The sequence below is a fragment of the Corvus cornix genome, chromosome 7 (genome assembly GCF_000738735.6).
Source record: "Corvus cornix cornix isolate S_Up_H32 chromosome 7, ASM73873v5, whole genome shotgun sequence".
Lineage (NCBI taxonomy): Eukaryota > Metazoa > Chordata > Aves > Passeriformes > Corvidae > Corvus > Corvus cornix.
This window is the reverse complement of record NC_046337.1, coordinates 36,190,216-36,205,957: the sequence shown is the minus strand read 5'-3', so window position 1 is coordinate 36,205,957 and position 15,742 is coordinate 36,190,216. Positions and strand designations below refer to the sequence as shown.

The 15,742-nt window shown below is 38.2% G+C and overlaps 1 protein-coding gene across 3 annotated transcripts in view; it reads right to left on the bottom strand.

The window, feature by feature from the left end:
• Window positions 1-15,742, bottom strand: part of SPAG16 (sperm associated antigen 16) — a 359,563-nt gene that overhangs the window by 296,385 nt on the left and 47,436 nt on the right. For all 3 annotated transcript variants that reach the window (XM_019291013.2, XM_019291011.2, XM_010407852.2), the window contains exon 10: window positions 12,817-12,947. In XM_019291013.2, the coding sequence (XP_019146558.1) occupies window positions 12,817-12,947 (131 nt within the window). The remainder of the gene's footprint in view (window positions 1-12,816; window positions 12,948-15,742) is intronic.

The window sequence follows — 15,742 nt, the reverse complement described above, 5'->3', positions numbered from 1 at the left end:
CCCATATGTCATTATTAGCTAGTGAATTAAGTCAGTCCCTGAAAACTATTAAAGCAAGCATTACTGCTTCATTTTTTGAGGCACACTGAGTTCCATGGATGTTTCCTTGCCATTAGATCAGGATACAGCATTAAAACAACGTATTTTGTTTTTGTTTTTGCCCTGAATGCTCAGAAACGCAGGGAAGTCAGTTTTAGACTCCCTCATCTCAGTGGCCATCAATCTTCCTTCATTTACTGTTGTCTCATTTGTCCTTCCCCTGCCACTGTCTCTCTCCTGAGAGGTAACTGATCCATTTAAGCACTGTTCACAGCACAGAAAGAATTTTTTGGCCTCCCTGCCTCCCACAAACGCCAGCCAGGAACAACGCAGTTACTACTGTGGAGTATCTAAAGGATGCTACATAATTCCCATCTCTGGAAGTGTCCAAGGCCAGGTTGGACGGGGCTTGGAGCAACCTGGGATAGTGGAAGGTTCCCTGTCCATGGCAGGGGTTGGAACAAGATGAGCTTTAAGGTCCCTTCCAACCCAAACCATTCTGTGATTCTATGATATGAATCTAGCTTGAAAAACTACACAAACGACACTAGAAAAATTTCCGATCATGTAAAACAAGTAGTGCTGCTCATTTCTGCCTGATGGTACTTTTGCTTTTGAAAGTAGTGACATAAATATGCACATATTTTACTAAGACATTTGTATAAGAAGACTGTGTTAAAATAGCAGTGCTTGGAGAAGCACTATAGCATTTGGCAGCATCAATTCCCGTAAAGGTTTACTGAACATCTTACAGTTGTCTCAGAAGTTGATTTACAGTTGGTTAACAGAATTATGAGGCTTGATTTCCCAGTACTTTCAATCCATAACTCAAACATAAGAAAAACCAAACAAATACCAAACAGAAGCATGGGGACTTCATTGATTCTAAGTTTAAAAACTCAAACATATTTCAATTCAAAGAAGCTCAAAAAGAAACTGCAACTACTCTACAAACGAGATCAATAAATAAATCTGAATGGGTTCATTTGCTGGGGCTACACGAGGGATACCACACACCATTTAATAGCAATTTCATTATATCAAAATCCAGCATTGCCACAATGAGCAGGAAAACAAGAGAAGCAACACACTGACCCTAACCCGCACTACCCAAACACCAAGAACAAAAGACAAAATTTTAACTGGTAGCAAAAAACCAACTGCGAACCAGAAGAGGGTGTTAAAAAACAATCGGCATTCATACACCCACAAAATAATTTAGAATTATGGAATCATTAAGGTTGGAAAAGACCTCTAAGATCAAGTCCAACATCAACCCAGCACTGTCAAGGCCACCACTACACCATGTCTCCAAGTACCACATCCACACATCTTTTAAAGGGAGATAGTGATGGTGTGGGATGGTGACTCCACCAGTTCTCTGTCCAGTGCATGACAACCTTTCAATAAAGGAAGTTCCCCTCACAGGAAAGCACAGGTTTGCCCTTTTTAATACAAGAAATTAGTGGAAAATATTCAAAATAACTTCTATTTCTGAATGAATTTTAAAATCAGAATATTAAAAAAAAGCAAGATAAAACACTGTCTGCAGCTATATGGACAACTATAAATTTTAATAAAACAAACTTGTTTTGTTTTGGACACCCTGTGCCTAAAACATGCCATTTCACACACAGATGGTTTTATTTTTAAGGAAAAAAACAAACCCAAACAAATATCAACAGAAGCTCAGTCTGGAAATAGCACTGATAAATGTAGAAACAGTTTCCAACGTTGCAGTCCATTAACTTCCATGACTCTGAGCTCTCACAAGGAAACAAGGATGATCACAACCTTAGACAGACGTTCACCTGGGTAATGTTTTTATTTCAAATGGCAACATTTACATCCCAGAGCCTGGAAATTGCAATCTCCATCAGTTTTGTTTTGATTATAAGTTAGAGTTATAAATCTAATTGTTTTGAAACAAGGAAAGAAAGAGATCCAAGAAAATCTGACAAGTATTATTCTAGCATTTAGTATCAATTAGTGTAAAATCAAAATCAAGACGTTCTTTTGTCTGGCTTGACAGAAGCAGCTTGTAATTCACTTACCTCATCTGTTCTAAATTGATAATAGAAAAATCTTAACATGAATTTAATGATTTCGTTTAAGACTGAACTGAAAACTCCACAGATTTTCAAATTTTAGCAACATCTACAATTGGGATGAAGTTCTCAGAAAATGCTGAGCATCCCCAAGGAAATGTAGTCATTTTGTCTGAGTCTCTACAGGAGAACTGGTCTCTTCTGCAATATGGATGTTTGTTTATACACCTGCAGAGCAGCTGCTGAAAGCTGGATCTGAATTGGAATTTGAGCACTTACGTGATATAGAAAGTTTGTCCCTGAAGTCAAGCACAGCCCCTGAAAATTTGTGCATTAGTGAAAATATTCAAGTAACATTATTACTGCTATACATCTGCTCCCTTTCACAGCTCCCAAATCCCTAGTTAGGGATCCCTTACTCCTTAGCTGATCTGCACAGAACTTAGTGCAGGCAGAAAACCACAAACCAACATGATCTAATTATGGTGCTCACATGGTTTTACACCAGTCCTAATTAATTATAACAGCAGCAATTAAAGTCTATCCAGTAAATAAACCCATAACCATAGCTCACCACTGCTGTGCACCTTCCAGCAGTTCCTAAGGACTTGCTCCAGAGCACAAGGACACACCCTCCTGGCATCCAGGAGGAACAGAACAAAAGCACCACTACAGACATTGCACAGCCTCTGGGTTTTACGGCATCTCCATCAAAACCAAGGGTTAAAACTCTCTCACTGAATTCCTGGTACTGGTATGCCATTCCAAGCTCTGTTAACTATAGCAAGAAATAGGTATCCTGGCCTAAAACATTGCTAGAAAAATGAGTATCAGGTACAGAAGTGAAGCTACTGGAAAGTTTTTTTTTAAATAAAGGCAGACATTGGCAAAGCACTCCAAATATAAAGGATTTTCTATTGCTTGATTTCTTGACCAATTCTATTTGGACTTTTTTTTGTGCTGGAAATTCTCCAGGGAGATAGTTCTGAAAGATTAAGAACTGAAATCACAAGTAGAGGAACATGGAGAGAATTGTGGTGGGAACAGGCCAACAAACCTCTAAAATTCAGCTTCAGCATTTCAAGGGAAACCCACAGGAATTCACTCTCTTCCCATGGGACTTGAACATGCTTTTCAACATTTTTAAAACTTCACCTTTCAAACTGAGTTCAAGTTTTACTTTTTCTGTCAATCCTGTCATTTGCATAGCTCCAAGTGTGTCACTACTGACGTTTTCAGAATTTACCATGAAGAAAATACCGAAATCAGAATGGAATAAACTGGAAATCATCACTAGAAGGGTCGGTATCATTCTTGTGGTTTTCACAGGTATTTCTCCTTATTGCTCTTTTGTACTTAGGAACCTTTATTCAACAATGCAGCAAGTCTGTCCACAATCTAATAATTCCTTTCCTTCTGGCCAGCTATGCAGTTACTCACTCAAACAAGAGTAAATACACCTACTTCTTTCTTTAAATTTCTTACATTTGTCTTGTTTTCTTTCAGAGACACTGCAGCTACTATAGTTCAAGTGCTACGCTCACTTTAATAATTGAAAATCTCACTTAAAAATATTTATATAGCAGAAAATCAACAGAGGATTTTTTTTTAAACTGCAGCTATTAACATCCTGGAAGATAAAGCACTGATATGAGATTTCCCAAACCACAGGGATTAGGAAATAGAGCTACACAAATGGAAACTGCCACCTTTATGAACCTCTGTGTTAGTGTTGTATCTCTAAATCACTGCAATCATAAATACCCGAAACCTTCAGTGATTTTACATCTGGGTTATGGAACTGGTCTACAAACGAGTGGCAGGTGATTTCAGTTTCCATTACCCCAAACAATAAAGAATCATTAGTACAGCAGGTTTGTAATACATGCACAACTTATCATAGGCCAGACTGAGAATAAGGGAAGATCACAAGCATTAATAGGTCAATTTACAATTTCTACAAGATAGTATCAATCAAAGAATGAAAAGTGCCTTATGGTATTAATTGCAATGTATTAAATGCTTTGGCAAATAAAATTTCTCATTAAAACACAGCAAGAGCAACCTTACATATTCCTTCAAATGATTTTTGGACACTATGCATTATTCTTGTATTTATGTAAGTTACTTCTATTTAGAATATATTTTTAATTTGGCCTTACATTTTTATTAGGTTCCTCTTCCTTCTTCTCTACCACAACATATTATGCCCTGAACACTCTCTGGTTCTCAGAAAAACCACTCCACAACGCTCCTCACCCTCCCAGAAAACAAACTACTTATCTATGGGCTTATCTATGGGCTAATTGTATACATACCTTGCTTACAAACTCTATTTTGTAAAAAATTTACTTTTCCCAAAGATATGTATTTCTTTATGTGTAAAAATTCATTGCTAAATACCAAAAAATGTAAAAACTGGTGTATGAAATCAAAACCATCCTAAAGAAAGTACTTGTTTCTTGACAAATAGTAGTTCTGAATGTGTGTTAAATATATAATAAAAATGTAAATGGCTTTTCAATTTACAAGAAAAATTCAGTATTGCAACTTCAATGAGGATCTTTTTGTGGATAATTACTTAGAATTGTATCAAAGTGAAAGAAGTGTCATGACATGTATTAGTCACCTTCTAGAAATCCTAAAGTTTAGCCTTTTTCCTTTCTAAAAAAATAAAACATTTACAAAAACTCCCATGATATTAATTCCCTCATGAAAATTAGTATCTTTTTAAAGTTCACAAATATACTTCATTTCAAGAAAATCTCAACATCTTGTTGACACTTCATGAGATATATTTAAAAGCTAACTTATTTTCAAACTGTCTTTAGTTAGTATATCAGCTCATGTGACAAGTGTCAAAACCATTTCTTTTATTTTTGCTAAAATACTTCTGTTCAATATAGAATTACAGAATTATAGAACATCCTGAGTTGGACGAGACCCACCAGGATCCTCCATCCCAGCTCCTGGCCCTGCCCAGGACACCCCAACAATCCCACCCTGTGCCTGAGAGCGTTGCTCACGTCAATTAAATACTGAGGTTTCACTGCATTTGGAGCCCAGAATAGTCAGATCACCACAGGGTGATTGCTTTCAGTTAAACACTTATCAGAAAATTACTAACCCAATCTCTTCAACCCTTTTCTGTCTACAGACTATTGGGAATAACAAGAAAAAGCCAAGCAATTTAGCAGAGCTGACAGTGTCCAGGCATCTCACCTTTTGCTCTACGGAGAATACACAAAAGCCTCAATAAAGTTACAACCATGTCTTTTTACAATTATTTTTTTTGCAAACAAGTACTTCTTCTGCGAAATCTGCTCAATAACTATGAAGATAGCTAGTAAAAAGAAAATATATTGTATGCCTTCCCTCTGTTGACCCTGCCTAAAAATTATCATTTTTTTCCGGTAAAGATGCTTGTTCACTAATAAAATTACAGAGATACCCAGCTCTTTTCATGTGTGCACCATAAAAACACAACATGCCCTGAGATTATCCCTCAGATTAATGCTGCTAGGGGTTCAAAGTGCCTGTTCCAGCCACAGCCAAGGCCTTCCCTCAGGAGCCATTGCTTGTGGCCAGAGCTGCACACAGAGCTAACAAGAAAAAGAAAGGCTTCTAAAGTCTCTGACACCCCAAAGCTTCAGAGGTGAACAGGAAGGCACATTTACCAGGGAAACAGCCTGTGGGGGAAGAGGGAAAGGTGGAGCCAAGGGAACCATTCACTTCCCTTCTTATTGCTCTGTTAGACAGAAAAAGCTCCAAAGGAGGGTGAGAGGGTCGGAGCCAGGAGCTCTGCATTCCTACTGCCACAGCAGAAAGGCCTCTCAGAGCTTAGCCAAGTGTGATCCACACAGCTCTCACTGATTATTCACGGCAAGCTCACTTTTCCTCTCTATTAAACTGCATTACAGGAAGCTAAACTACATCTGACATTTTCCTCTTGAGTGCTCCCTCCACATAAACTGTGCCCAAGCTGAGCCTGTACAATAAGTCCATGGAACAATCTCTCCATTACAACATGGGCCTTAATGCAGACAGAAGTTAAGAACTTGACTGGTATAGAAAACAGTGATACTCTTGACATCGAGAGTCAAAGCACTGAACTGTGACTCAGAAGACATGAATTTAATTTCTGGATCTTCCACCCAGGCAATCTTGCAGGAATGATTTCACAATGATGTCTCACAGGACTGCTGGGGACATAAGGACATGCACGAGGCTGGCAGGGCACACACACAATGTATTCTTCCCAACCTCTGCAAGTGATGTGGAGTGTACCCACACTTGCAGGCTTTAGGGTTATTTGTCACTTGTTCTTTGCAGAAGGGTAAGAACTTCATGAGCAGTTTAAACATACATTCATACTACTCATAAAGGCCAGTCATGGGGGGAAAAAAGGCATTAATGCAAGAATTCTTCAAAGGAAAGTACTTGAATTTTCTATATTGCAAAGAGAGATATAAAAATTTTATTAACAACATTAATTTGATGCTAAAATACTTGACAGGTTTACCTGGGAAAGTTAAGTGTTTAAAACATCACAAAAAACCCTTACTGCAAGTGTACAGACTGATCTGCCAGAGTGACCCAGGCTGAGCTGCTGGGTTTTTTCCCTTGTGTCATGGAAAATGCACCAAGTGACTTGTTAATTTTGCATTTAACCATCTCTAACATTAGTTTCTTCAAATATATTCAAAGGATGCTCAAATGGAGGGATGAAAATAAAACATGAGAATTAGGAATTTCTTGTCATATATACAAGGAGACAAAGATTAACCCAAGCTTCCACTCATATTGCTTTTATTTTTGAAAAGCCACAGAACTTGAATATTTCAAAAGAGGCCAAATTGAGTATTTGAATATTTCACCACACATAAAAATCTAATCCTGCAACTCACTGTCTACACTTCTTCAGCAGATGTGAAAATTAATAGCACATCTATACTTGTGTTATTAATTTATACACACTAATTTATGGGCACCTTTCAGCATCCTCTCTTCAATATTTGTGCACACTGATGGATGAGATCTGCCCCGAGCTTTCTCTTCTCCTGGCTGAGAAGCCCCAGCTCTCTCTGACTTTCCTCATACGAGAGATGCCTGTATGTCATATTCCTTTAAAAGCAGGTATAATTTCTGTAGGAAAATTAAGCAGCAGCTCATGTTGCTAATGCAAATCTCCAATTCACTCTGGCTACTCATGCAAGAAATCAGCACATGATGGCACAATTAAAAAGTTTTACTGTTAATGGGAAAATGTAATTTCATTTAAAAAAATCTTTTCTAATGCTCTAGGAGGCAAGAAGAGGATTTAAATAATTAGTAAGGATTTTTTCACCTCAGTAAATTCTTCAACAGGAAATCTCCTCATGAACTTTGGACTTTGAATCCTCTTTTCTGCCTTGTGTTACACAAGGACACAAAGATTAATATGACTGATCACCTCTTGGTAGACAGACCCTATTTTGCTTGGCATTGTTCAGACACAGAATCAAATGACATTACTTCACCAGCTCTAAGGCAACAGAGAGATGGAAACATATGGGCAGAACACAGGAAAAAGGGAGAGAACATTTGTCAGTCTGACAGGCAGCAGTCTCAGCAAACCATCAGGGTGACTGTTGTCAGAACTCTACAGGCATCACAGGGAAGAATATCGAGGGTAGTGACAAGACAGACCATGACAAAGCTGCTCTGAGATGTTAATGCAGAGCTCTTGGCAAATAGGAGCAGCAACAAAAAGAACTATCAAGATGCTTGCTTGAAAGTCATCTGTGCTACTTTTGCTACTTCGTTTACACACAACACAATTTCAGTGTCTTGCTCTTCCCACAAGTAACTCTAAGAAAGCCAGAGTTTGGGAATGAAAAAGGAACCCAGGAGTTATGTCTAGAAAGGACCAAAACATAGTACAGAGCAGGTGTGAAATCTGACTGAGAGAACAAAACACCTTGTTCTTCCCCCACTGCCAACTTCCCTGTGCCCTGCTGGGGTTCCTTCCCCCAGCCATGTGGTCCTGGGAGAGGGGCCCCGCGGTAGAGGCAGGACATATGGGGTTTCCCTACTCCCTGGTCAACCTCGTTCCCCCTTGGCTGTTTTGTGTTCCCCTGCCCAGGAAGGACCCTCTGGTCCCGTGATTGTTCAGTTCCTGGCCAAGTGGAAAAACAAACATCTCTGAAAATATCTACCAAGAATCAGTCCATATAATCTTTTCCACGGGCCTCGTTGTCTGATACACGTGTTGCAAGAATCCCCACTACAACAGTGCCCCACCACCTTACCAAGTAAATGGAAAACCTGGAACTCTGAAAGACAGTGCACACCAATACCACCCATTTTACAGCAAACTGCAGGCTATAATCTATTTCAAAAGAATTTCCTCATGTCAACACTCAAAGGACTCTCTTCCCTTCAAAGCTGGCTCCTCTGTGTGTTGTGGGTGTGCATCTGTGTGCACATATGTGCCCAAGTGTTAAGGAGAAAAAGTGGTAAATGTGAACTAAAGAGGGAGAGTCCAGGGTACTGCAGTACTTTCTTACCTCCACTTCTTGGCACAAGGCTCTACAAAGATTGTACCTTTAATTGCAATTACACGATTTTATGCTGCAAGTCAATTTGCATGGTTCCCAAGGAGATAAGTTTTCAAAATCTTCTCTGGAATCCACTGATAAAAAATTGGGGAAACTAGTATAGTACGATAGAATGATGAATTAAACCGTATTGAAAAGTTATCTTTTACTTGGCCAATCAGGAAAAGCAAGATAATCACTAAACATTTTGTATTTGCTTTTCTTTACTATTATCTCTACCTTCCGATTTTTATTGTGCTTAGGCAGAGCATCAGCAATTTTCTATCTTTTTCTTTTACAAACTATCAAATAAGGATAAAGGATTTGAGAACATCAGGTTACATGTAAACAAGAACAATATACATTTCCTATTTATGCAAGTACACTTAGTAGGTAAAAGATCCATTTGAATCATAGAATCTCTAAGTTTGGAAAAGACCTCTAAAGATCAGCAAGTCCAACCCAGCTCCACTGTGGTTCATCACTACTCCATGTCCCCAAGTGCTACATCTACACTCCTTTTGAACACTTCCAGGGACACTTCCAGTGATACCACCACTGCCCTGGGCAACCAGTGCCAGTGCCTGACCACCCTGTCAGTGAAGAAATTTTTCCTAATACCTAATGCAAATGTCTCCTGGCACCTATATTAGGCCATCTATTTACAAATTCTATGGCACTTCTGACTGTGAGTAATTGCATCAACGCAGAGACTGCCAATGATAAACAGGAAATAAGATTTAAATGGAGGAGGTGTAACCTCCATTTGGGGGGGAGGGGGGGCGGCAGGAAAGAAGGCAGGGAGGAAGGCAGGCAGGGAGGAAGGCAGGCAGGGAGGCAAGACCATGACATCTTTAAAAATTACCAAAAAAGGCAAGATGATTACTGCTTATTTTTTCAGTTTCATCTTGGGTAATCATCTCTCCACAATAATATCTGGCATTTTCCTGGTTTCCAACGCTGTGCTGAACATTCAAAATGCACTGAACACTGTTTGTGTATGCATCTTTCTCTTCCCAAGTGAAGACAAGATAAACCACGACCAATGTAGCATTGCATGTGGTGACTGCAGAGGTACTTTCCGTGGGAAACCATACAAAAGGTTACAGCAAAGATGCAGAAAGCAAGTGAGGGGAAAGTGGACAAGTAAGATTAGGAAGATCCTTTAGCCACTGTAGAGCTTATTACTGTGCTTCTTGTAGGCACAGTAAGATTCACCAGGATATTTAAAAGGACACTGGAGCAATGTGAATTTAATGCAGAAAAAGGAATGCCCATGTGATGATTTGAAAAGTGGGAATCATTCTGCTTAGCAGCAAATAAACATGGTTTCCCAAGGGTTTTTCCTCCCCCTCCACTAACATGCATGGCAATGAATACTGATGAAGGTCTGAAGAACTAATCTATGTGAGCTTGTGTAAACTGTCAATTTGGATTTGCAGGTGCTCCAGTTCCTAAGGAAATGTTAAAGAACCCAGTAATACCCATACACAAACCAGATTCTGTTCTGTCCTTTTGATATACTCGTTCTGGTGAGAAAAATCTGGTCTCATAAGTCAACAGAATGTTTTCCATCTATCCTATGAACTACAAGAAAAAATTAATTTTCATCTAGTGCATACGGATTTTCCCTTGTGTCTGTAAACTCAGACAGACAATTATAGTTACTCGAAATACATTTAGTGAAAGTTCAGAATTTCTTTAGCTGGGCTATTTTTACTTAATTCCCTACACAGATAATTTAATCTAAGTCATTCTTCTCTGAAAAATCTTGATTAATGCATTTAATAACCTCTTGGAAAACCAGATTCAGAACTGAATAGCTGCTGTGTCAAACTAAAAACCCAGGCTCTGTGTGCATTACCTGTGTGCCTTGAGACTGGATCCTATAGCATGTAATAAGGTATGAGCTCCATTTGCAGTTCTTCCCCTGAAAAATTTGCAACTTCTCTTTTCTCTGAGTTCTCAGTCACCTGCAGCCACCACAGTCCTAAAAGTGACCTTTTCTTCAACAGAAATCTGTTCTCTTGAAACACATGGGAGCCTGAGGACTTCCTGAGTCTGTTGTTCCTCTGTCAAACTTGCTTGAAATTGAGTAGGGTGTTAAAAAAAATACTTGTAGGAAACACTGTCAAAAAAAGGCAAAGCAGGCTACCACAGAGCCTTTAGCATTAACAAGAAAAACAAGACAGACTCTCTTTTCCATCACTTAAAAAGGCTGATTTGAAGTAGCAGTATTCAGGTAGGAAAAAAATTTTATTAATTGAAATATTATTTTGTGTATTATTTTAAGTGGGTTTTTTTCAGACACAGAAAGATGTGTAGAAACTGCCCCCACCATGTACACAGAGGCTTTTTTAACCAAATGAAAAGTTCAGTTGGTTTGTTTACATTGTTTCAACCACACCTTAAAATTCTTTTGTTCTTTACTTGCTTTTATATAACCACATTTTTAAAAGAAGCATTTCAGTTAATTTCAGAGCATTATCCCAGACTCTCATTTTCTTTAAAGGAACATCTTTACATGAAAGTCAATGTCATATTTTCAGTATATAAAATTAAATACACATCCTCTCTGCCAGCTTTCTTTCAGTGTAGTTGCTGTTTCTTCAAGCAAGTTCTGAAGTGTTTCCAAGTAAGTTTAAAGACATCCAATTTATTTTCATTTTAGAAAATTGCTTGCTGAAGTGGCACTGTGTCCTTAAGGTGTGATATCCAGCTATCACTTGCAAAAAATACTTAGAATTTCCCAGCACATTAAGTATCTCTGCTAGCAATAACTAGAAGCACTGGATACAAGGATCTACAGAAATGATGTAAAACTGTAATTCAAGAAAGATAAAGAAAACAAGGAAAAGTTTTACATGACCATATTTACCTGTTGTTGTTCAGCTTCAAAATAATGGAAAAACTTTGTTAGAGATGTCCTTTCCTGACTAGATCAGAGCTTCTAATACTTTCAATTACATATTAAATAGTTTAAGATTCACAAGTGTTTGTAACAACATTCAGAAGTACTTTGCATCCCAAACTTGGCTTTCTCTACAGGTAGAGGCAGACTTAACAAGGCAAACAATAACAAGGGAATGATGACTTGAGCCTTGCCTTCTGCAGCCCATGATACAGGAACAGCACGTGCTGCTACAGCCTGGAAGGGTCACAGTTGGATGTTTATTCCACCTGATTCACCGAAAATCTTCCCCAGTGTGGAATTGTATTCCTTCTCCAGAATGGTTTTCTTTCTGGTTTGTATTTTTTTAAACACACACTATTCATGAACCTGGTGTCCTTCAGAGAAGCCAAAGAACCCACTAATATTTGGGTGGATTTGCTACTGCCTCCTCCGAGTAGCAGCACAGAGACACCAGTTGTAAGCTCTCTTTCATACTTAGACCAATATGACGATACAATTCGGGAAAAAGTTATGCAAAACCAGACAAAAAACTAAAATTGAGCATCTGGGAGACTAAGCAGAATCCTGTTCAGGGAGGCCAAAGCTCACAGCACTATGGTGGTTCTTTACCGCAAAATATGGGTGGTGACCAAAAAGCAAGTGTCTGCAACCTTCGCACTACAGTTATTAAATGTGTAAAGATTTTTTTTAATTAATTTAAAAATATACTTAAGCTAGTCAATGTGTCAGAATTGTCAGAACTTTGCTATGAATTTACTTTTTTCGAAAAATATTTTTAGGTTCGTTCTTCCTCAGCTGCAGCTAGCAAGCCCTGAAATGTCATTGCTTACAAGCCAATCTAAATTTAAACTCTTCTGATTTTTGACCCAGGGGAATAAACGGCAATCAAATACAAATTGCAAAAATATTCAGCACTATAATTCAGTTTCCTGGAACCCGAGTTTACACTCATCTCTGGTTTCTGTTTTTGTATCTATTAACCAAATCCCATCCTTCCCACATAAAAGATGAATCTCAATCTGTAAACAGTTCTGCCCAGGGGTTTTACTGTATTTATGCTCCCACTGCATGTCATGATCAGTTTTTCCACTTTCACATCCTTCAGAAAGGAAGTCCCCCTGACTGCTGCCAGTAATTTTTCAGACATTTACTTACAACAAATGCTTCTCAATGACCTGCTGAAAAATAAAACTCCACACATACATAATAAAATTAATGTACTGTTCATGGTTCCTACCAGCTCACTGCAAAATCGTGCACCTTCACAATGCTGCTCAGTTGATACTGTCCAGATTTCATGGGTTGAGTGTGTTCCTTAGCATGCTCAAAGTCTGGGGTCCCTTCAGGATCAACAGGAAACTCTGAATCCTGCAGAAAACCAAAATCATTAATTCTCAGAAATGCTGCATAACTTCACGCAATGTATCTCTTACATTACTATTTTGAAAAAACAAATTTATCTTATTTTTCCACTCTGTTTTTTCTCCTCTATTCAATTTTCATATTTTTTTTAATTGCTGCTGTCCTGATTTTATTAATTTTGCATACATATTGTTAAAGTTGACTGCAGGCAGAACAATTGAACATTAATAATTAGTTCTTTTCAAATTATATTCCTACTATTTAACATAACTGACCTGACATAAAACACAGGACTAGAACTGGGAAGGAAGGTTTGTATCAACCCCCTCTGCAAGACTACTGGCATGGGTTATTTTCCATTTTTCCATGGCCTATTTGTTTTCTATCCCTATTTTCCATGGGAGGTTAGCTCCATGAGTTGCATCCGGAGGCAGAGCTGCTGTATTCTTCAAAACACCTTTCTTGTAAGTATAATGCCAATAAAAAGTCAAAATATGTGTAGCCAATCTTGCAGCCCCCATTTTTCATTGGTGTGGTCCAAGATATTTCCTAAGATTAATCAGCAGATTAGGAGATTTATTACTAAATCTAATTAACCAAGCTAAATAGCTTTATTAAAAATAGACTGTCATTAAAGAATGTAAGGATGGTAACTGTGCACAATATATTTTAAGGACTGCACCAGTCATTACAGAACCACTTCCCAAGACACCACAGTTGGCTGAAGACCCACCTGATGGTTTTTGTTTGCAACATTTTAGGACATCGTGCTGTGAGAAGCTTTAGAGGAGACTGAAATCGCGGCACTCTTTAAAATGCCCATCAAACACGAAGATTAAGGAGGGAATAAAATCACCGTATTTTAATCTGAAAATGCACACACCCAGCAGGGATAACCACTACGTCTTTCTAGTATTTGTTTGCACTAAACTTGATAGCAGCCATCCTGTTTCCTGATAATTTGTAGGAATGTGCATACAGCAAAGTTCACAACTACAAAGTGGCAAAAGAATATCTGTTTGTCTTCCATTTCAGAAGCTCTACACACTGCATTGTCCTACAAGGGTGCTAGTAACCCAAGCCAAACTTATGAAGATCGTTAAGCTAATGACTTAATGATCACTGTGAGCACATCTATTCCAGACCCAAGACCTGGAAGATATTTTTAGTGGACTGTGGCTTCAATCACAGGCACAGCCTAAAAAAACCACTCAAAAATCCATGGAACAGCAGGGACTTTCAATATTCACTAATATCAGACAACAGTCTTTCCTCTCTGACTGGGAAGGAAGACAGAATCTGAAAATCATGGAGAGCAAATGATCAAAATCATCCTTTGCTTAACACAGATACTAGCAAAATCTGGAACATTCAGAATTAGGAAATAAGTATGTCAAGTACAAATACATAAAGAATAAAGATTAAAGTAATCTGGCATTGTTAATCCAGCTAGGAATGTGTTTTTGGCTAAAGTTCTGCATTTTTATACAACTGTATATCAAGTTCTGATTGTGTCTCAGCCATAATATTCTTGAATGTCTCTGAAGCCAGTTTCAAGAAAAATCCATATATTTTCCAAATTTAGGAACAATTAAGGTAAGTCTGAAGTATTTATTATACACACACACTAAGAAGATGAGTAAAGATATTAACTAAAGGTAAATATAGTCCCAATATGTGTCAGTGCCTTTGTGCAACTCTTAGAAAGCTTTCTGTACTCCTTGTCTTACAAAATTCTACCTTTCAAGATTTACAAGTTTGAACAACTAGGATTATAACTTAACAAAGGCATAGAATCAGCACGCTTTTTGCAAATTGTTCTCATTCACTTCATGGAACACAACCAATTAGTAAATGCTACCAGACCTACTCATTTCAGAGTGAAACAAGCCTAGGAAAGACAACACTCTCTGAATAGAAGTGACAGAAAGTCTTGCATTTTTCAGTAGGGAAAAATCCCCAGATACTACTTCAGGAGATGGTGCTGTAAATGATTGCTGTAACATTCAAAAAATAAAGTACAAAGAGAATAATATAAAAATATTAGTTTTTCTATAACTCCATTGTGAAGATCTGAAATATTTCTGAAACTGGAGCTTTTCCACCCTCTGCAGTGGTAATCCTGTGTTCAACTAGAGCAGGAGACTTGGCCTCAGTTGAGATAATTCATACCTATGGTTCCCACCAGCGTGAACAGTGGTATCACTTGTCATGGCCAGATGAAATGCTGATTTCAGCAGCTCCCCAGCACATACCAGGTAGAAGTCACAGTGTGACTTTTTTCCCCAGATACAAATATTCCTCACTGGGGAATAAATGGGGTATTTTTTTCCTAAAAACTTGCTAGAACAGAAGTGTTCAATAACGCTTATATGAAGACATCTCCTCTCCCCTAACAAATTTAGGTAACCAAGCTTCATTATTTAATCCTTATTCTGTTACTTCCAATTGCTAAATCCTAAGGGTAGAAGAGAATCCATTACACAAGCCGAGACCTTGCATAACTAGGCTTGTGAAACTTTTGCAAGCACTGACTGCAAAGTCTGAGGTTCTTTCAGCATTGGCAAGGGCCATGTGCAAGCCAAAATTCAGGGAAATATCCTGAGTGCTAAGGAGCCAAAGCAATATCCTGTGGTTTTGTTCACTCCTTTTCCTCCTATGTATGAGACATTTGTTCTATGACAAAAATAAAAAACTACCAAGCTTCTCTCTCACATCCATATAAAAGAGGAAGCACTGCCCTTCCTGCCTGTGACATTAAATATCCTATTACTCTATCATCAGAGGCAAGGAACAGAACA